Source organism: Budorcas taxicolor, chromosome 11 (assembly GCF_023091745.1).
Source record: "Budorcas taxicolor isolate Tak-1 chromosome 11, Takin1.1, whole genome shotgun sequence".
In the NCBI taxonomy this organism is placed as follows: domain Eukaryota; kingdom Metazoa; phylum Chordata; class Mammalia; order Artiodactyla; family Bovidae; genus Budorcas; species Budorcas taxicolor.
The window spans coordinates 60,061,965-60,083,404 of NC_068920.1; the positions used below are offsets into that span (position 1 = coordinate 60,061,965).

The 21,440-nt window shown below is 48.1% G+C and overlaps 1 protein-coding gene across 1 annotated transcript in view; it reads right to left on the bottom strand.

Moving 5' to 3' along the window:
• Positions 1-6,518: 6,518 nt before the first annotated feature.
• FBLN7 (fibulin 7) overlaps positions 6,519-21,440 on the bottom strand; it is a 57,154-nt gene continuing 42,232 nt past the window's right edge. Inside the window, exons 4-8 of the mRNA XM_052649187.1 lie at positions 16,306-16,431; positions 12,668-12,805; positions 11,286-11,423; positions 9,436-9,574; positions 6,519-7,552 (exon numbers count right to left, since the gene is read on the bottom strand). Of these exons, the coding sequence (XP_052505147.1) occupies positions 7,180-7,552; positions 9,436-9,574; positions 11,286-11,423; positions 12,668-12,805; positions 16,306-16,431 (914 nt within the window). The 3' untranslated portion in view covers positions 6,519-7,179. The remainder of the gene's footprint in view (positions 7,553-9,435; positions 9,575-11,285; positions 11,424-12,667; positions 12,806-16,305; positions 16,432-21,440) is intronic.

Consider the following 21,440-nt stretch of genomic DNA (forward strand, 5'->3'; position numbering starts at 1 on the left):
TGTTTCAGCTCCGACTGCTGAAATAAGTAGAATTATGTCACTGCTAGTTATAAAATCAACCAACTTCTCTTGTAAACAGAAAAAAGACCACAGTGTTTGAAAATTAGCCTCCTGAATGTCCCCAGCGTGACTCTGCATTCACTGCAAGATGGTCTTCTCTCAGTTTAGCAGGAATTTCATGAAGGAGGTGATTGTTTTTATCACTTTTTTTTAAAAAAATGGAATTTCATCTCAGTACATTGGACTCCAGACACCTGAGGGCTTTCTCTTTTTTTTAAGATTTTAAAATTTATTTCATTTTTGACTGTGGTGGGTCTTCACTGCCGCATGCAGGCTTTCTCTAATTGCAGCAATCAGGGGGCTACTATCTGTTCTGATGTGCAGACTTCTCATTGCAGTTTCCTCCACGTTGCCAGGGAAGCTACCCCAAACTTTGAGACCTACCGTTGTAGCCCAGCTTTGCAATGTAAGGTATCACTTGTGCATGTGGGTTTTCTGTTTGGTGTAAAGCAGGTATAAGGAATTCAGTGCATGCCATCCTCCAACCCATAGCATGATCTCATTGTCAGTGAAGGAGGGATTCCTCGTTTTTCTCTCGCTTTGCATTGTCAGGATAGGTATGCTGGAGTAACAACTCTAAAATCTCTGTGGGACTTCCCTGGTGGTACTGTGGACCACTGCCTGCCAATTCAGGGGCCACGGGTTTGGTTCCAGGTCTGGGAAGATCCACATGCAGTGGAGCAACTACTGAGCTCGCATGCCTAGAGCCTGTGAGCTGCAGCAAGTGAAGCTACCACTCGCCGCAACTACAGAAAACTGGCATACAGCAACGAAGACCCAATGCGACCAAAAATAAATAAATAAAATTTAAAATAAACTCTCTGTGGCTTGGGACCATATTTTGCTCATGCCACGCACATTATGTGCCAGCAGTTCACCTGCGCTGTTAGGGGGGGCCTCCACCTGAGTGGAGATGCCAGCTTGGAGGGGAAAGAACTCTGTAATACTGCGACCCAGCCACAAGGGGGCAGAAGGGCACAGAGGTGGGAGAACAGGCGCCGGCCTGTGCCTGTTGTGTGCTCGTTCAGTCGTGTCCGATTCTTTGCGACCCCAGGGACTGTGGCCCGCCAGGCTCCTCTGTTCATGGTATTTCCCAGGCAAGAATATTGGAGTGGGTTGCCATTTCCTTCTCCAGAGGATCTTCCCGACCCAGGGATCGAACCCGTGTCTCCTGCATTGGCAGGTGGATTCTTTACCACCGCGCCACCAGGGAAACCAGCCCTAGAGATACAAAGGCAAAAATGCACAAAGACAAGCAGGTATTGCTGCAGTATTTTAATAGCAACAGACTAGATAGAAGCCAAATGTCAATCAAGGGTGACTGGTGGAATAAATAATAATATGTCTTCATAAAGCAGCATTTTATGGAAGAACATTCTATCTGGTTCTGTGGATTCGTATTCAGTATATCATTAAGGGGGAAAAAAACCAAGATCAGGGCAAGTGTTGAATTAGTATGCTGTCATTTATCATGTGTTTATATGTTTTTAAATGAAAGGGTAAAATGGAAAAAACTTGATTATGATAGAAGGGGGAAAGAGGGTGAAGGGGACAATGTTAGGATATAGACGTCTTTGATCACTGCTCACAGTTTTAGGATATAGATGTCTTTGATCACTGCTCATTTGTGGATTTGACTTCATAACCATGTAAATAGTTTACACGACTTTTAAAAATTAAAATGAAAAAAAATCTAAAAATGGAAGCAAAACAAAGTGAATAATCCTAACCCTGATTCATGCTTGGGCCATAACCACAGAGCAAGGAACTATTCCAAATTATTTGATTGTACATCCTCAACATCATAAACCACAAGGACAAAAAAAAAACCGCAAAAAGAAAACCTTAACTTTTTCAGTAATTTTTTCGTGATAATTTTGGCATTGTTATCCTGAGGGTTTAAAAAGTCCCTGATGCTGAGGAAGACTGAGGGTAGAAGGAGAAGAGTGTGTCAGAGGATGAGATGGCTGGATGGCACCACCAATGCAATGGACATAAACTTGGGCAAACTCCGCGAGATGGTGAGGGACTGGGAAGCCTGGCGGGCTGCAGTCCGTGGGTTGCAGAGTCGGACAGGACTGAGTGACTGATCAACAACATAATCATTTTGGTCATTTTTTAGAAGGAGGCCTTCAGAATGACAGAAGAGCAGATGTAAGATCAGTGACGTTGCATTAAAAACTCTGTAGTCTTGAGCTGAATTGGAAGTATCAGTATAAACTAATGCAGAGTTTCTTCTTTAAAAAAATGGATAGTACCTATTTCCCAGCTCTATTCAGTAAAACCAAGAAACAATGACTAAACCACTACCAATGAGCTCTCCTTACACTCAGATTTTGATCTAATGACCATGCCCCACTGAAAGAACACGGATGGATCCCTGGGCGGGGAAGATGAATGACTTCAGGCTGGAGCATAAAATAAATGAGACAAGTTTGAAACATCTTGTCTTGCAAGATAACTACAAAATTACCAAAGACCAGTGTATGTGTTAGTCCCTCAGTCGTGTCCAGCTCTTTGTGATCCCACCAACTGTAGCCCACTAGGCTCCTCTGTCCATGGGATTCTCCAGGCAATGATCCTGGAGTGGATTAGACCAGTAGAGTCATGTCAAAAAGAATTAGTCAACTTGAAGTAGTTCCCAAAAGCCAAATGGGACAATTTGAGTGACAGTAAAGATAATAACATCGATAGATTGAAGCATATGTCAAATATATCTAAGCCACAAGTTCATAATGTATCCAATAAGAAAACAACACTCACTGGAAAGCTTAGAAAGATGCCAGGGAACCACTTTAGAAACTGACAAGAGGGGAAGAATCCAAAATTCATCGTCTTGGGCTTCCCAATGGTCCCGTGTTTAAGACTGCTTCCACTGCAGGGAACGCAGGTTCGATTCCTGGTTGGGGAAGTTCTGCATGCCTTGAGGTGCAGCCAAATAAAAAAAGAAGAAAAAGAATAGGGGAAAAAAATTAAGAAAATTCTATCCAATCTTTCCAGTACAAACCAAGCCTCAGGGGAGCCAAATAACCAAAGAAAGGAAGTTTCTCCTTAGAAGGTATGCCACTAATGAACAACAGCACCAGAATATTATTCGCAGCTCCTAAGGAAGTAGTGGGTCTATACAACAATCCAGGAGCTGCTGACATCAGAAAAGAGAGTCAACCAGAGATAATACGGCTCCCACTGGAAGTACCTGTCATCAATAGAGCAGTCCTGTGAGAATTAACCTAACTGCACTCTAATTTAATTTCTAGCTATAACTACTGACATATAAAAAATAGGACAGAAAAGTGAACGTGGAAGTCACTCAGGGTCACTCAGGCACGTCTAACCTTTTGTAACTCCATGGACTGTAGCCCACCAGGCTGGTCTGTCCATGGAATTCTCCAGGCAAGAATACTGGAGTCAGTAGCCAATCCCTTCTCCAAGGGACCTTCCCAACTCAGAGACTGAACCCGGGTCCCCTGCACTGCAGGCAGATTCTTTACCACTGAGCCGCCAGGGAAGAGAGGACAGAGGGCCATGTTCAAAGAAGCTACAGAGGTGCACTCGAGAAAACCTAGACCGCGAGGAGTACTCAGGACAAATGACCCAGTACTCGGGGTTTGTTTTATTTGATAAAATGGGTTTTTAGCGTTTCTGTTTATTTTTGGCGGTGCTCTGTCTCCATTGCTGCACTGGCTTTTCTCTAGCTGCTGAGAGTGGGAGCTGCTCTTCGTTGCAGTGTGCAGGCTTCTCGCCCCAAGTGGCCCCTTGTGTGTAGCACGGGCTCCGGGTGAGCGGGCCTCAGTAGTTGCAGCCCCCAGTCTCAGGAGCTGTGGTTCCTGGGCTCTAGAGCACAGGCTCAGTAGTTGTGACTCATGGACTTAGTAGGTCTGAGGCATGTGGCGTCTTCCTGGACCAGGGATCAATCCTGTGTCTTCTACAGTGGCAGGTGGATTCTTTGCCATTGAGCCACCAGGGAAGCCCCAGGGCTCTCTCTGTCTTTCAACAAGCCTCCAGGTTATTCCAGTATATGCTCAAGTTTGAGACCCACTGCTATGGATTAGAGATTTAAGAAGTGAACCAGCAAATTATAGAGAATGGACCTAATTCAAACAAACAAACAAAAAAACCAATGAGCCACTCAGAAACATGAACAATGACTAAATATTTAAAGGTGTTATGGAATTATTGCAATGTTTTAGATTGGATTGTTATCCAGGTCATGGTTTTGTTTTTTTTTTTTTAAGTTCTTATGGTTATACATAAGAACATTTAGATATACATGCTGAAATATTTACTGATGAAATGTGAAGTCCAGGATCTGCTTCAGAATTGTCATGGCATGGGGTAAGAGCAGAGATGAAACAAGATTGTCTGTGAGACTATTGTTGAACCTGCTGATTTGGACATGGAATTCATTCTATTATCTGTACTTTTGTCTATGTTTGCAATGGTGTCTAATAGAAAGTTTTAGAAGCCCTCTGCCAAATAATATGAAACTATACTACGTGAAAAGGGCTGCAAATTAATACCTGTTGTTAGGTTAATCACTCAGTCATGTCCAACTCTTTGTGACCCCATGGACTGTAGCCCACCACACTCCTCTGTCCATAGAATTTCTCAGGCAAGAATACTGGAGTGGATTGCCATTTCCTTCTCTGGGGGGACCATCCCCACCCAGGGATCGAACCCAGGTCTCCTACATTGCAGGCAGATTCTTTGCCATCTGAGCCACTACGGAAGCCTCCTAGCTATTCTGACCTAGAACAGACTGGAGCAATGAATAGGCAATGGAGAAATTGGTTTCCATAGGGGAAAGTTGAGAGAGGCGAAGAACAGGATGTCACCCAGGGAGGAAGGTCCAGGCATAATCCACAAGACAGTGGGCTCAGGCAGGCATTAATAGGTAGGCGCTGGGGCTCAGCATGGCATTTCATAAATGGGAAACAGGCTTGATGATGGTGGATTGTGATGATGGAAATTTTTGGTTTTGATTTGGCCTATGTCATCATCCTACACAAATTAGGGAGGGCATCTGCTCTGTAGTCCCCCAAATCACTCCTTACCTGCTGGGAGGTAAGAAGCTTGTCCTTTGGCAACACTCGTCCTCCCCCCAGCAAGGAGGAAGGTCCACACTCCTGTTACATTGCACTTTCAGGAGCATGGCCACGCCTTGGTCCCTCCCACCTGGCATTCTCCTAGGGATCAGGTGACAGGCAGGCTTCTGACCCATCAGGCACTATTTGGAGACACAAAGCCATGGATGATAGTTTTCTTTCTTCTTCTTTTTTTTAATCTTTTTAGTTTTTGGCCACGTGACACATGGAATCTTAGTCCCCCAACCAGAGACTGAACCCGTACTCCCTGCATTGGAAGTGTGGAGCCTCAACCGCTGGACCACCAGAGAAGTACTCTTGTTTTTTTCCTGGAATGATAGGGCTTTTTTTTCTTCTGAACTTTTATAGCCAATTAACAATGTTGTGATAGTTTCAGGTGATCAGCAAAGGGACTCAGCCATACGTATACATGTATTCATTCTCCCCTAAGCCCCCTCCCACCTGGATGACAGTTTTAATAGTGACCTGTAACAACACAGGGAAGCAGATCTGCAGGCCCTAAGTTCTGTTGCTGGAGAAATCACAGCTGATCCCAGAAGAGTCAGAAGGAACTCTTGGCCGTGTTTCACTCTTTGACGTAATACAAAGAGAGGCGTCCTAGGCACCACCTTGGTGGAGGGCTTGATCACTAAACTGGCAACACACTCCCTCGGGCGCCACCTCACACCAAGGGCAACACAAAGAACTGTTCAGTAGGACATCTGGGATGAAATCTCACCTCGATGAACGTGATTTCCCAATGACTCAGCTAGCATCTAAGTTGTCTTTTGAACACCCACACCCCCACCAACTCCCAGCACCAGAGAGAGTGTTCGAAACTCAGTCACTGGAGGGTGTCCCCACTGGGCTCCTCCATCAGGAGTAGAAGGCCCTGGAATCAGTGGTTTGCAACGCACTTGTGCCCAGTTGTGTCGAACTCTGTGACCCCATGGACTATAGACCACCAGTCTCCTCTGTCCAGGAGATTCTCCAGGCAAGAATACTGGCTGCAGGGCCAGGGCGGGGGGTGCCATTCCCTTCTCCAGGGGACCTTCCCAACCCAGGGATGAAACCCGTGTCGCTTTTGTCTCCTCCACTGGCTGGCAGATTTTTTCCCAGCTGAGCAACCGGGGAAACCAGGACCCAACGGCGACTCGAGCATTTTCTTAAACTCTCCACGGGCAGATGTTGCCTTACCAGGCTCCCACATAGCCAAGCCAAATTCCTATTGACAGAGCAATCCTACATCACCTCTGTGTTCCCTTTCTCATTTGTTTATTCCAGTTTATTCCAGCCTAGACAGGAGAGAGCTGGGTATCCCCTCCTGGGAAGAACTGGGCTAGCTCACGGTCAGGAAGAGGCCAGATGGACAGGGATGAGCAACAGACTTTATTTTTTCAGTTATAATACCAGGTTATGTTTCGAGACATGGTTTCTCAAAAGGGAATTCATTCAGGCAGAATCTGCACATAAAACTCTGGCTCCTTGGTCTGGAAGAATCTGTGTGGGGGTCCAGCCCTGCCATGACACTCTGGTGAGAAGGCCAGCCGCGTGGCACAAAGGGAAGTGCAGACAGCAGGACGGGCCGAGTCGTGGCAGGAACCCGCCCCCCACACCACAAGCACAGGGGCATGATTCACCCTCAGTGTGCCTGGAGGCCTGACTCTAGCGATACAGACGCTGGGCCACCATCTCAGACACAGGCCATAAGCTCCTCCCTCCCCCGCTGTTTCAAACTCATAATGCCACTCATGCAGCATTTTGGCAAGCTGCCTGTTACCCTGTTAAAAAAAACACAAAGATCTGAGAAAGTGCATCATCTAATGGGAGGCCGTAAAGCAGAAGGACATATGACAGCAATAGCTGGGGCTGCGGGTTTGCACTTCAGCATCATGGGATGGCATGCGGTGCTGTCCTGGGGGCCACGGGGACAGGTAGGCGGGGAGAGATGTCTGCTTCAGCCCACGCCCGCAGCTACGTCTCTGCGGATGAGAAACGAGCCCAGGCTGCTGCACCCCGTGACCTCGGGACCCCCTCAGAAGTCATAAGGGGACACAAAGATGGTGACCTTGGACACGTGGCTGGCCTGGAAAGAGCGGTCCAGGTATTCGGACATGTCGACATCCACCTCCAGCGTCTGAGGCCCCTCCAAGGTCTGGACCAGAATCAGCTCCCCAGTCTGGCGGTCTGAGCGCTGCATCACGAAGTGGCCGCGGCTATTCCCACCCACGATCCCGAAGCGCAGGCTGTTGGGCCCCGGCCGACCAGGGGCTGAGGCTGTGGCCATGCGGAAGAGTGTGATGGGCGTCTTCAGGTTGGAGGGCAGAGACAGGTAGTGGAAGGAGATTGTCTTGGGCATGTGGCGGCAGGGCCTGCTGTCCATGGGGCAGGGGTTCCGCTCACACTGGCTGGAAGAGAGGCAAAACGTAGAGGACGCTCAGCCTTGGGGAAAGTCAGCAGGGGCTGCTCTGACCAGGCCGGTCTGTCCCACCTGCCTTCCTAAAGAGGCACTGGAGTGACTCCTCCAGCCATGTGTTCTTTGACACGGGCACTCCAAAACCACAGGCCCGGGAGCGTGGCTGGGGTCAGGCCAGGAAAAGGTGCTTCCCTGACCCATCTGTCCACGTATGTCTGGGTGTGCGTGTATGCTTATACAGGCTATTACTACCGTTTACATACTATGCTATTACTAATATAGCATGCTATTACTACTGTTTCCGACTCTGCAACTGTAGCCTGCCAGGCTCCTCTGTCCGTGGAATTCTCTAGGCCAGAAGTGGAGTGGGTTGCCGTTCCCTTCTCCAGGAGATCTTCCCAACCCAGGGATCGAACCCAGATCTCCTGCATTGCAGGCGGATTCTTTACCCTCTGAGCCACCAGGGAAGCCCTTTTTCTTTCACTGTTTCTGTAGAAAAATAAAGCCGGAAAAGATTCAATGATGATGGTGCTAGCATTCGAACCAGGTGCCCCTTCTAGAGTGCTGAGACCCCAGCAGTTAGCTGGTGACATCCTAGAGTGTGGTTCTCCACCTGTGGTGAGCTTGCTAAACAACCAGTGTTCTTTCTTTCTTTTTGTCAGTGTGTCATGGCTTAAGGGATCTTAGCTCCCCAACCAGGGCCACAGCAGGGAAAGCACTGAGTCCATGCTGCTGGGCCGACAGGAACCCCCCAGTGTTCATTCTTGAGCAGGACACTCTGCCTTCCGTAGGCATGTGGAGTCAAGGTCCTGTGAAAGTGCTTTGATAGTTTTGTTTTTTTTTTCTTCACCTCATTCAACACAAGCGTGAGTGCTAAGTTGATTCAGTTGTGTCTGACTCTTTGCGACCCCAGGGACTATAGCCTGCTAGGCTCCTCTGTCCATGGACTTCTCCAGGCAAGAATACTGGAGTGGGTTGCCATGCCCTCCTCCAGGGGATTTTCCTGACCCAGGGATCAAACCCATGTCTCTTAAGTCTCCTGCACTGGCAGGTGGGTTCTTTACCCCTAGCGCCATCCAACACAAGAGATAGATGCGATTTAGCGATTCTGGTGACTCAGATCATCCCCGTTAAGGAGGTCAAGCAGCACTTCTGGCTGTTCATCAGGGATGTCTGCCAAGGCCTGACATACAGGTCCCTCCGTCCCTTCACGACGTGACACTGCAGAAAGACCCTGGTGTCTTCACTCTCGGTGAATAACTGCCACCAACTTTCTGGCTGCTTCTAACCTGCTGTAGCCCCCACAGCTATTCAAGGAGCTGCTTCACTGGGTCAATGCATTCTAAAGACAATGCTAAGGCTCTTGTGATCTCTCTCTCAGAGAAAATATGTGTTGTTTGTGATAGTTGCAGTTATTCTCCTTAAAAGCCTGTCTTCATCTTTTGAAGAAAAAAAAGTCTGTGAGGGGCTGAGGTTACTGGAAATCAAAACTCCTAGTAGCAGCAGCAAAGAAGAGTGATATAATGCAAAGTGTACAGATACCCTGTGAACACAGGAAGTGATCCTCTTCTGAATCTGTGTCCCATACATACCTCCTGGCAGCCTCACCACTGCCCTCTTCCCCCCAGTGACCTCCCTGTCCTCAGGGGAGCGCTCAGGAACATCATTCCTACTACCCAGGGCAGCAGCACACTCAATGCAAACCCTGAAAGGAGAGAGAGGGAAGCTCCGAGAAGCCAGACGCAGCGCCGTGCCTTTCATCAAACATACTTGTCCCTTCTCCCGAGAACATCTAGGAAGAATGCAGCCCACCCCTGGGGAGGCCTGGGTGAAGGGTGAACGCACTCAGCTGAGGGTGGCCCTAGTCATACTCACAACGGAGATGTCTTCACATAGCTCACGTTGCTGCTGCCCTCGGGGCACTCTGGGCTGACACACTGGAAGCCTCCTCCGGTGTTGATGCACACGGTCCCCCGGGGGCACACAGGCTGTGTGCTCACACATTCATCAACATCTGAAATACCAGGTGAGGCAGAGTGCGGGTAAATGGAGCTTGGGATGAATATATGCACAACACTCTATATAGAGCAGACAACTAGTAAGAGCCTACTGTGCGCAGCACAGGGAGCTCTACTCAATACTCGGTCATGATCCATATGGGAAAAGAATCTAAAAAAGAGCTGCTCTTCAATCACCAAGCCATCTCTCTTTGTGACCCAAAGGACTGCAGCACCCCAGGCTTCCCTGTTCTTCACTATCTCCCTGAGTTTGCTCAAAGTCATGTCCATTGAGTTGGTGATGCCATCCAACCATCTCATCCTCTGTCGCCCCCTTCTTCTCCTGCCCTCAGTCTTTCCCAGCTTCAGGGTCTTTTCCAACAAGTCAGTTCTTCACATCAGGTGGTCAAAGTATTGGAGCTTCAGCTTCAGCATTAGTCCTTCCAATGAATATTGGTTTCCTTTAGGATTGACTGATTTGATCTCCTTGCAGTCAAAGGGACTCTCAAGTGTCTTCTCTAGCACCACAGTTGAAAAGCATCAATTCTTTGGCACTCAGCCTTCTTTATGGTCCTACTCTCACATCTGTACACGACACTGGGAAAACCACAGCTTTGACTATCCGAACCTTTGTCTGCAAAGTGATGTCTCTGCTTTTTAATATAGTGTCTAGGTTTGTCATAGCTTTTCTTCCAAGAAGCAAGCGTCTTTTAATTTCATGGCTGTGGTCACCATCCTCAGTGATTTTGGAGCCCTAGAAAATAAAGCTGCCATTGTTTCCCCTTTTTCTCCTATTTGCCATGAAGTGATAGGACAGGAGGCTGTGATCCTAGCTTTTTGGATGTTGAGTTTTAAGTCAGCTTTTATACATATATATATAACTAAATCACTTTGCTGTACAGTAGAAACTAACACAACATTGTAAAGCAACTAAAGTCCGATAAAAATTAAAAATAAAATCCTTGGATGAAAAAAAAAAAAAGAATAGTGGGCACCCAATGAGGAAGAAGATCTCCTGCCACCCGTCCATCACTGATGGGCCCACATGAATGGCACCAGCAGGCACTGCAAAAGGTGCTGTACACGCAGTGAACTTTCCAAAATGTCGAACGCTGATTCTGATAACTGGAAGCCCTGTCGCTCTTAACTATTAGAAATCCAGGTCTGATGGCAGCCCTGAGGAGCTCCCCTCCCCAGGACCCCATCCTCCCCCTCCGGACGTGACAGGTTTCAGAGGCGCTGGAGGGCACGAATGAGTGTCACTGGTCACAACACTTCTCTCGACCTGCCTCCCCCTCAGTCAGCGAGACCTAGAGTCTGCCCTCTGTGGCTAATATCATGCCGTTTATTTGTCCTCTGTTCTTTACATATTCAATGAGTTCCTGGCCTGGAGGCCAGGCTTCTTTTCAAACCCCACACAATCTTCTAGGGGCCTTTGTGAATACTTGTAGGATAGAAGGAAAGGTGGATAGATGATGGAGAGATGGATGGATGATGGATGGGTGGATGATGGAAGGATGATGGCTATCTGGATGCCTTTTCCTCTAGTCCCACGTTACCCACTCCTCTGAGCCCAGCCATGGGGCCCCACTATGACGTCACTGGGCAGCTCCCTGTTCACTTGGATTCCGTGTCAGTCTGTAGAAAGAGCTCTCTGCCCTCCCCTCCTCCCCTAGTAGTTCCGAGCCACAGTCTGGGACCAACTTCCTCTGCCGCAGCCTCACTCACCCTCACAGCTCTTCCCGTCAGCCAGAGTCCGGTATCCACTGGGGCAGACACAGCGGTAGGAGCCAGGGGTGTTCACGCAGGCATGCATGCAGAGCTGGGGGCGCCCCTCCTGTCCATAGAGCTCGCATTCGTTCACATCTGGGGACAGAAGTACCCAGTATAACTCCAGGAGCCACCAGTGGGCAGCCACCAGCTATGACCCAGGATGGCTGCTGTGTCACCATCGGTGGCAGCTGTGGCTAGCGGGCGGGGTCTGCAGTGGCCGCCAAGGCCGATCCCCTGCAGAGGACTCAGAAGAGAAGCAGGAGTGCTCCCGGTTCTCCCAAGCCAAGAACCTGGAAGGCCGAAGGGACGAGGTGAGGGAGCTGATACCGGCAGGGACCCTGGGCCGCTCCTCTAAGGCTGATGACTACCTGGGCAGATCCTGCGAGGCTGCCAAGTCCAACCTGGCAAGTACCTTGCTCCCCAGGGAGCAAAGCGTGCGGCGGCGGACCCAGACTTCCGCCCTGGTTCCCCGCCGCGCCTTAATCCTTCTCATCTTTGGGAACGGGTGTAAGACGGCTTCTGTGGCTGTAAAATGAGGCCGTTAGCAACAACTAGGCAACTCTTGGCATCCCACTCCAGTACTCTTGCCTGGCAAATCCCATGGACGGAGGAGCCTGGTGGGCTGCAGTCCACGGGGTCGCTAAGAGTCGGACACGACTGAGCGACTTCACCTTCACTTTTCACTTTCATGCATTGGAGAAGGAAATGACCACCCACTCCAGTGTTCTTGCCTGGAGAATCCCAGGGACAGGGGAGCCTCGTGGGCTGCCGTCTCTGAGGTCGCACAGAGTCGGACACGACTGAAGCGACTTGGTAGCTGCAGGCAACTCTTAGGTTGGAACCGCTGGTTTGAGTGGTTTTCAGATGAAAGTCTGATAATCCAGGAAGAGGTTTGCAACAGTGGGCCAGTCAGTAAGACTAAGCAGAGAGGGGCCCAAAGAATGAGCCCAAGCCTCTGCACAGCTCTGGGGACAGGGATGGGGTATGGTGAGGGGCTGTCATTCTAGCTCCGCCCTGCCACCTGCCCCGCAATCCTAGCCGGGAGGGAGAGGGACTTCTGCACGAGTGCGCATGACTAGGGGTAGACCGGGGACCCCTGGATGCTTTCTTAGAACCGCTTCCCAGGTCTCCGCGCTAGCTGTGTCCTAGCAACCATCAGGTCCACACCTACTTACCTAAGCAGCAAGATGCGGGGCTTTCTGAGAGCGCGCCCAGGAAGCCACCCGCCCACTCGCACCTACACCTGGGCGCGGGCGCACCCCCCGGGAGGGCAGCAGGTAGGAGCCCCTCTCCCCACGACCCCCGCGTCCCCTCCCCCCGATGGAGCCCGCGCCTACCCTGGCAGACGCTGTCGGCGGCGGCGCCGCTCAGGTAGAATCCGGCTTCGCAGCTGCAGTGCTGCGTCCGCTCCACCTGCGCGCATCGCGGCGCGCGGCTGAAGGCGGCGTCCCCTGCCTCGCTGCCCTCGGGGGCGGCTGCGGGGAGAAGACATCCTCAGGGCCGGGCCTGGCGCACCTGGGCCTGACCTTGGGGGAGCCCCGAGATCGGGGCGCGGCCCCTTCTCAGAGCTTACTCTGGAGTGGGGAGAGGAAAGACACGGAATTAACCGAAACTCAGCCGGTGAGCCAGCGCCCACCCCAAACGGGCGGAAGACAAGGGGACGCGCCCGAAAAGAACGATGCACGAAAAGCAGGCGACACAACCGCACCCAGAGGACCACAGTGAGGTGAGAGCCGCGTTTCACTTTCAAAGGCGTAAAGCACCAGGGCCCTAGCAGTGACCACTGGAGGTTAAAACTACGGAGCTTATCGAAATAATGCCACTTGCAGCCACATGGATGGACCTAGAGATTGTCATTCTGAGTGAAATCAAAGACAGATACCATATGATATCACTTATTTGTGGTATCTAAAACCAATGGTACAAATGAACCTATTTACAAAACAGGAATAGAGTCACAGCTGTAGAAAACAAACTTATGCTTACCAAGAGGTAACGAGGGGAGGGATAAGTTGGGAGATTGGGATTGACTATACACCCTACATTACTATATATAGTAGTATATATGTGTGTATATATATATATATATATATATATATATATATATATATGTTTCCCTGGTGGCTCAGTGGTAAAGAATCCACCTGCCAATGCAAGAGATGTGGGTTCAATCCCAGGGTCAGAAAAATCCCCTGGAGAAGGAAACGGTAACCCACTCCAGTATTCTCACCTGGAGAATTCCATAGACAGAGGAGCCTGGCGGGCTACAGTCCATGGGGTCACAAAAGAGTTGGACACAACTGAGTGACTAAGCAATAAGAGCAACAACTGTGTGTGTGTGTGTGTGTGTGTGTGTGTGTGTGTGTGTGTGTGTGTGTGTGTATATACTGGGCTTCCCTGGTGGCTCAGACGGTAAAGAGTCTGCCTGCAGTGCAGGAGACCCAAGTTCAGTCCTTGGGTTGGGAAGATCCCCTGGAGAAGGAAATGGCAACCCACACCAGTATTTTCGCCTGGAAAATCCCATGGAAGGAGGAGCCTGGCAGACTACAGTCCATGGGGTCGCAAAGAGTCAGACACCATTGAGCACATATCAATGCATATAATATATATATTTTAGAAAAGAATCTAAAAAAGAGTGGATATATGTATATGTATAACTGATTCACTTTGCTGTATAGCAGAAACTAAATCAACTATACCCCAATAAAAATTAATTTTAAAACACTTTTTTAAAAAATCAATGGCAAGACTTCCCTGGAAGTCCAGTGGTTAAGACTCTGTACTTCCCATGCAGAGGGTGCAGGTTCAAAGCCACGCTGCATGGCACGGCTAAAAAGTAAAAATTCAAAAAAAAATCTACATAGCTTAAAACACTACCTTTTTTTTCTGGGTTCTTTTTTTGTATTTTTAAAATATTTTCCTAAAGTGTCGAAAGTTTTTGTTTGTTTCAACCAAGAATATAAATCAATGTTCTAATCAGTGAAAAAGAAAAGTGTTAATTTTTGAAAGCTTTCAAAGGATTTCGGACTCTCCATGGTTAAAGGGATTGGTGGTAAATGTTATCTGATGCACAAGAGGACACTTAGTCATCCCACTGGAGTCATCAAATTCATCCAGACAGAGATTGCTGGGGAGATGGGAAGAAGTTGTTTCATGGGCACAGAGTTTCAGTTTTGCAAGGTGAAAAAAGTTCTAGAGGTGGATGGTGGTGATGGTGAACGTAGTTAATGCCACTGAACCACACACTTAAAATGGTAAATTTTGTTATGTATACTTTACAGTGTGAACAAAAACGGTGAATGTGTTTTGTTTTGTTTTGTTTTGTTTTAAGTAATTAAAGAGAGGCTCCCCTTGGGAGCCAGAAAGACAGGGGCAGAGCTGATGAGAAGGAAGGCTGTAGGCTGGGTGGCAAGGTGAGCAAAAAGCCAGAGATGTGCTGGGCTGTTGTTCACATTGTTCACGGGGATCCTGTAAGGACATAAACTAGCTTCAGATGCGCCTGCTCATTCCCTCCTTCCACTTCCTCGCAGAGATTCCTGTCATAGGAATAATTTCTATATTAACTGTGCCCCAGACCTGAGGATCCAGGAGCCTGAGGATCTGTGGCCTGGAGCCTGAAGTTTCCAATAGTGGATGCCCAGACAGGTGGGGCTTAGATCCAGTGTCCAGGATCAGCACAGTTGGGTTGAAATGTAGCTATTTCTTTTTCCTTCCTGGTACTAAGTAGGAGGAGGAGTGGGGCTGTTTCCACACAGGGCAACTCCAGGGACAGGCACTGTCAAGGGGCCTCAGGCTCTCCCTGAGAAAGCACCCAGAAGGGTGACTCAGCTGAATGGAGTCAAGACACGTTAAGCAGCAGATCTCTGGGGACAAGACTTGAACTGGACCTTGCGCTGGCTCCAGTGGAAAGATACCAAGTACTGGCAAAGCTTGTTCTCTGCTAACCATCAATTCCTTCCCCTATACTGAGGTTCCACTCAGAAGACAACCACACAGACACCCCAGGCTTTTCTGGCAACGGAACAGGACATCTTTAGGGTTTGACTTTCTTAGATGAGAAAGGGTGGCTCAGGGAATCCCCTGGTGGTCCAGTGGTTAGGACTCAACTTTCACTGCCGAGGGCATGGGTTCAGTTCAATCCTCGGTCAGGGAAGTAAGATCCTACAAGCTACATATGGGGGAAGCCAAAAACAAAAAGATGGTTGTAGCATAGCATGGCACTCCCCGCCCCCATCTCCCATGGACTCCTTATCATCAGATTTTCTTGGCACCTGCAAAAACAGTCACAACTGAGTGACTTTCACTGCAAAAATAGCCACCATGTGGCACCTAGACCTCTGGCTGCAGAAATGCTGGGACTCAAATGTGGATCATAACCTCATCACCAGTTGAACGTCTAGTTTACCCAGCTCTAAAAATACTATATCAGTAACTATGGATTTTGCATGGAACATTTGCAGGAGAAGCTGTTCTGCTGATATGCGGAGGAAAGTCAACCACGTGAAGGTGGCAGCAAGGAAGCTTCTCAGGCCAAGTTCCACATCTGGAGGGTTTTAGGGTGGGACTCAGTCCTTGCACTTGCATCTTCTTCCGAGTGTGTGTGTGCATGTGCTCAGTCGTGTCTGACTCTTTGCAACCCCATGGACTGTGGCCCACCAGGCTCTTCTGTCCATGGAATTCTCCAGGCGAGAGCACTGGAGTGGGTTGCCATTTCCTACTCCAGGGGCTCTTCCCAACCTGGGATTGAACCCACTTCTCCTGCATCGGCAGGTAGATTCTTTAACTGAGCCACCTGGGAGGGACCAAAACTCTGGTTCCACAAGAGAACTAAGCGCCATCCCAAATAACCATCTCAGAGGGATCTATGATGTGAACCAGAGAGAACATCCCACTGGTCTGCCTTTGGTGACCTGTGACTAGGGTCCTCCCTTCTTGAGAACAGACTGTCCTCCCCAGCCCTATAGCTGCTACATACCAGTCTGGGCCTGATGCTGACAGCGGCTCCCAGTCTTTCCGGGAGGACAAATGCATCTGTACTGGTTGACACCTTCCACACACGTGCCACCATTCTGACAAGGCTGACTGGAGCATTCACTGATATCTAGGAAAACAAATAAATTTCAAATATAGGCATGAGTTCTCATTCTAAAACAAAACACAAAGGTGGGGTCACTTTCTTTTCATGACAGGATGACTCCAGCTTGTGACCACTCCCCATCCCACTCTGTCCTTGCCTCGGCCTCTTCCAGCAACAGCAAGAGCTGGGAGGGAGCCAGTGGGGCTGAGATGTAGTCCACCATGCATGCAACAAGCCACTGACCCTGGCACACATTGTGCCCACCTGGAGCTCTGCCTGTGAGAGTTGCCCATCTTTCAGCCCAGTTCTACCCAGAGGCGCCATTTTCTAATTTGCAGTGTAGATACTGCAGCTGGGCAGAAGGAACCGACGTTGTCCTGGGCCTGCACTGCCTCTAAGTAGAGTTTACTGCCTCTCAACTCCGCCCCTATCAGCCAGTGCCCAGGTAGAACCCTCTTTGAACAAGAACTCAATTCAAGGGGTTATAAGAGGGAGAGATGGCCCATAAGAATGGTCAGAGATGGAGAAAAATAACTCTTTCCAAATTCCCACCCTGTGGGAATAGGGAGGAGTTAACCTTGACCCTTAATTTTTCCTTTTCCTGAAAAGGAAAACGTTCCTTGTTTATAGACTAAATAGTCCTGTGAAAAATGTATTAAAGTGAAAGTGAAACTCACTCAGTCATGTCCAACTCTTTGCTACCCCAGGGACTATATAGGCCATGACATTCTCCAGGCCAGAACACTGGAGTGGATAACTTTTCCCTTCTCCAGGGAATCTTCCCAACCCAGGGATCAAACCCAGGTCTCCTGCATTGCAGGTGGATTCTTTACCAGCTGAAGCACAAGGGAAGCCCAAGAATATTGGAGTGGGTAGCCTATCCCTTCTCCAGCAGATCTTCCCAACCCAGGAAGAGAACTGGGGTCTCCTGCATTGCAGGCGGATTCTTTACCAACTGAGCTATCGGAGAGATACATTAAACATGTTCAACAATTTAATAGGTTTAGTGAATTCCCTGGCAGTCCAGTGGTTAAGATTCTGTGCTTTCACTGCTGAGGGTCCAGGTTCAATTCCTGATTAGGAAACTAAGATCCTACAAGCCACATGGAGCAGTCATAAAATAAAATAAATATGTAATAGGCTTTAATAGATTTTTCTCTGTGTGGTAGATTATGGGTAATTTTTCTTTGTTTATTGACAATTATTTTATTTGTTGTTGTTCAGTCGATAGGTCATGTCCAACTCTTTGCAACCCCGTAGACTGCAGAATGCCAGGCTTTCCTGTCGTTCACTATCTCCCCGAGTTTGCTCAGACTCATGTCCTTTGAGTCAGTGATGCCATCCAACCATCTCATTCTCTGTCACCCGCTTCTCCTCCTTTCCCAGCATCAAGGTCTTTTCCAATGAGTCGGCTCTTCCCACCAGGTTGCCAAAGCATTGGAGCTTCTGCATCAGTCCTTCCAATGAATATTCAGGATTGATTTCCTTAGGATTGACTGGTTTGAGCTCCTTGCTGTCCAAGGGACTCTCAAGAGTCTTCTCCAGCACCACAGTTCACAAGCATTTTGTTAACAATCTTCCATTTTTCCACAGTGAACATTTCTAAATTTTCTAATGAGGAGACAATGATTCTAAGCCCTCAGGCCACATCCGCTCGCTATGAGTTCCTTAGGCCCAGTTTCAGGGCACAGGCCATTTCCACCAGGAGGAGTGATTTGTCAGTTCACTGACGTGACCACAGCATCTTGGGAAAGAAACTGGAAGCACTTCCTTGTTGGCCTCAGAGCATCCTTTCCTGCTGTGTCTATCAGGAGGCAGAGGAAGGTGCTTTGCTCTTGATGAGAACAGCAGCCTTCCTGTGGGCGGGTTGGCAGAGACTCTGGCTTCCCTCAGCCTCCTTGTAATTGGGAAGTTATGCAGACAATTACATGGATTCCGTTCATTGCGAAAGGACCCAGACCATCCGAAATGCTGCTTCTCCCTGGGGAAGGAGCCATTCCAATTTCTCAGTAAACTCGGCCTGGGGAGGGAGCCTCAGCTTCCTGCCCCCCGCCCACTCCACCCCCCACCCCACCCCACCCCCCACCCCACTGATATGTTCTCTCTGCCGATGACCGGTTGTCAGGAATGTGTCCGAAACAACACAAATGCACCAGCACATGGAATTCCTGTTCCTGCCATCTTGCTCCCCAGCATAGTCTGAAAGTGGGCCGGCCGGTCACTAGGCTGAGAACCTGAGAATCTTTCAGTCTGGCTCTGCAGCGGGGTGGGGGCCAGCACCAGTGTGAGTCCCCTGCAGGGCCTGCAGTGGGAGGTACTGAGCCTGGCTGTACTTGGCTGGTGTGGGTGAGGATAGGGTAGGGTGGGATGGAGTTGTTCACGTGATAGAGGAATGAAGAGATGCCCCATGACCCTGTGTGCTAGCACCTGTCTGGATCTTGCCACCCAGGATTTTCATTTCTTAGACAAGCTCCATTCAGACTCTCATTTCTTATCTTGATACACTGTCAGGCATTCCATGGCCCAGTGCCCAGTTCTGGCACACTCTCTGTGTCCTGACTGAAGTACAGCTGTCATCACATTCAAGTCTGTCCAAGCTGTGGCATTTAGTTGAGTGCATGACGACTTCAGAACTGTAAAGAGGACCGACCTAAATAGACATTTCTCTGAGGAAGATACAGATGGCCTACAGGAAAGTGAAAAGATGCTTGACATCACTAGTTATTAGAGAAACGCAAATTAAAACTACAATGAGATACCACCTCACACAGGTCAGAATGGCTATCATCAAGAAGTCTACAAATAGCAAATGCTGGAGAGGGTGTGGAGAAAAGGGAACCCTCCTCCACTGTTGGTAGGAATGTAACCTGGTACAGCCACTATGGAGACCAGTATGGAGACTCTTCAAAAAACTGAAAATAGAACTACCATATGATCCAACAAACCCACTCCTGGGCATATATCCAGAAAAGATGGAAACTCTAAATCAAAAAGATACATACACCCCAGCGCTCATAGTGGCGCTATAGCATCCATCAGCAGACAAAAGGATACAGATGTGGTACATGTATGCAGTGGAATATTATTCAACTATAAAGAAGGATAAACTATGGCCAATTGCAGCAATGTGGATGGACCTAGAGATTCATGCTAAATGAAGTCAGACAGAGAAAAACACCACAAGATATCACTTACATGTGGAATCTAACAAAATAATACAGATCGACTCATTTACAAAACAGACACAGGCTCACAGACATAGAAAACAAAATTATGGTTACTAAAAGGGAAAAGAGGGATAAATTAGGAGCATGGGATTGACAGATACTAGTTAGTATATAGGGCTTCCCTGGGGGCTCAGACAGTAAAGAATCCGCCTGCAGTGCAGGAGACCTGGGTTCAGTCCCTGGGTCAGGAAGATTCCCTGGAGAATGAAATGGCAACCCACTCCAGCATTCTTGCCTGGAGAATCCCATGGACAGAGGAGCCTGGAGGGCTGCAGTTGAGTTAGTGTATATAAAATAGATAAACAACAAGGTCCTACAGTATAGCAGAGGGAATTCTACTCAATATCTTATTATAACCTATAACAGAAAAGAATCTGAAAACTTTCAGATTCCAAATTACTTTGCTGCACTCCCGAAACTAAAACAATATTATAAACCAACTACCCTTGAATTTATAAAAGGAGGACACTAACAGAGGCTGTTGAGAGGCTGGCAAGCCAAAAGCATGGATTATGATTCTCTTTTAATCTGTTTACTGAGCACTTGCTATTTTCCCAGAACTGAGCTAAATGTTCCACATACATGATCTGATTTTTTCTTTTTTCTTTTTGTTTCCTGTGTTTTGTCATCTTGCTTCAAATTTTCCATTTCTTTAATCACCTCATTTCTAAGGCTTTCTGATTTTTATTTATGTTGTCCTTTCATCGTTTTTATATTTTTTTAATTTCTTTCCATTTGTCCGGAAGTACTAGGTCATGGTTTTCATCTTTTGTATGGGCATGTCTTTCTGGGATTTCTTCATTGACTGTAGAGAGTTTACTTTGTTTTCTTATAATAATTTGGACAGGATTTGACAAGAGTCCTTTTCTGTTACTCATATTTAGGGGAAATAAGTTTTCCCATATAGCTTTTCTAACTTTCTGACTATTCATTGGAAGGACTGATGCTGAAGCTGAGGCTCCAATATTTTGGCCACCTGCTGTGAAGAACCAACTTATTGGGAAAGACTGTGATGCTGGAAAACATTGAAGGCAGGAGAAGAAGGGGAAGACAGAAGATGAGGTGGTTGGATGGCATCACTGACTCAATGGACATGAGTTTGAGCAAACTCAGGGAGATAGTAAAGGACAAGGAAGCCTGGTGTGCTGCGGTCCATGGAGTTGCAAAGAGCTGGATATGATTTAGCAACTGAACAACAGCAACATCCTGACAGCCTCTCCGTTTAGTCGTTTTTTAAGGCAGCTCATGCCTTCTCCGCTCCACTCTGTCCTCTCCTCTCTCACTTTTATCCGGACTATCTCTTTCATTTGCACCAACTTTCCTTGTTTGACTTAATTGGATTCTCCGTCCATTAGAAAATGGACCTTTAAAGGTCTAGGGAAGTTTGAGAGATCCTTGGGGCCAGACTGTTCCAGCCATTGAAACTTCCTGTTGCAAAGATAAACCCCACATCCGAGACAACTGACCCAGAAATGCCAGTACTGATCCATATCCCAATACAATTATTGGATTTTCAAGAAAAAGAAAAAACATTCTTTGGGCAGCCTTATGATAGCAATAACAGTTAAAACAGGAGATGTGGAAGAATATATTTAAGATATTCAAGAAAAGAAAATGTGAGACAGGTGTTTTATTTCCAACTGAACAGTCATTGCTGGTAATGCTGTGTATGTTTTGAAAGTGTAAGAACTCAGGAACTGCCCTGTGAGTTCCTCTTGAGAAGCCTTCTGGACAGAGGTCACGGTGAGGAGGGCAGTGATGCTTACCAAGGCTCAGCATCACAAAAAGAGAGATGGACCACAGGGG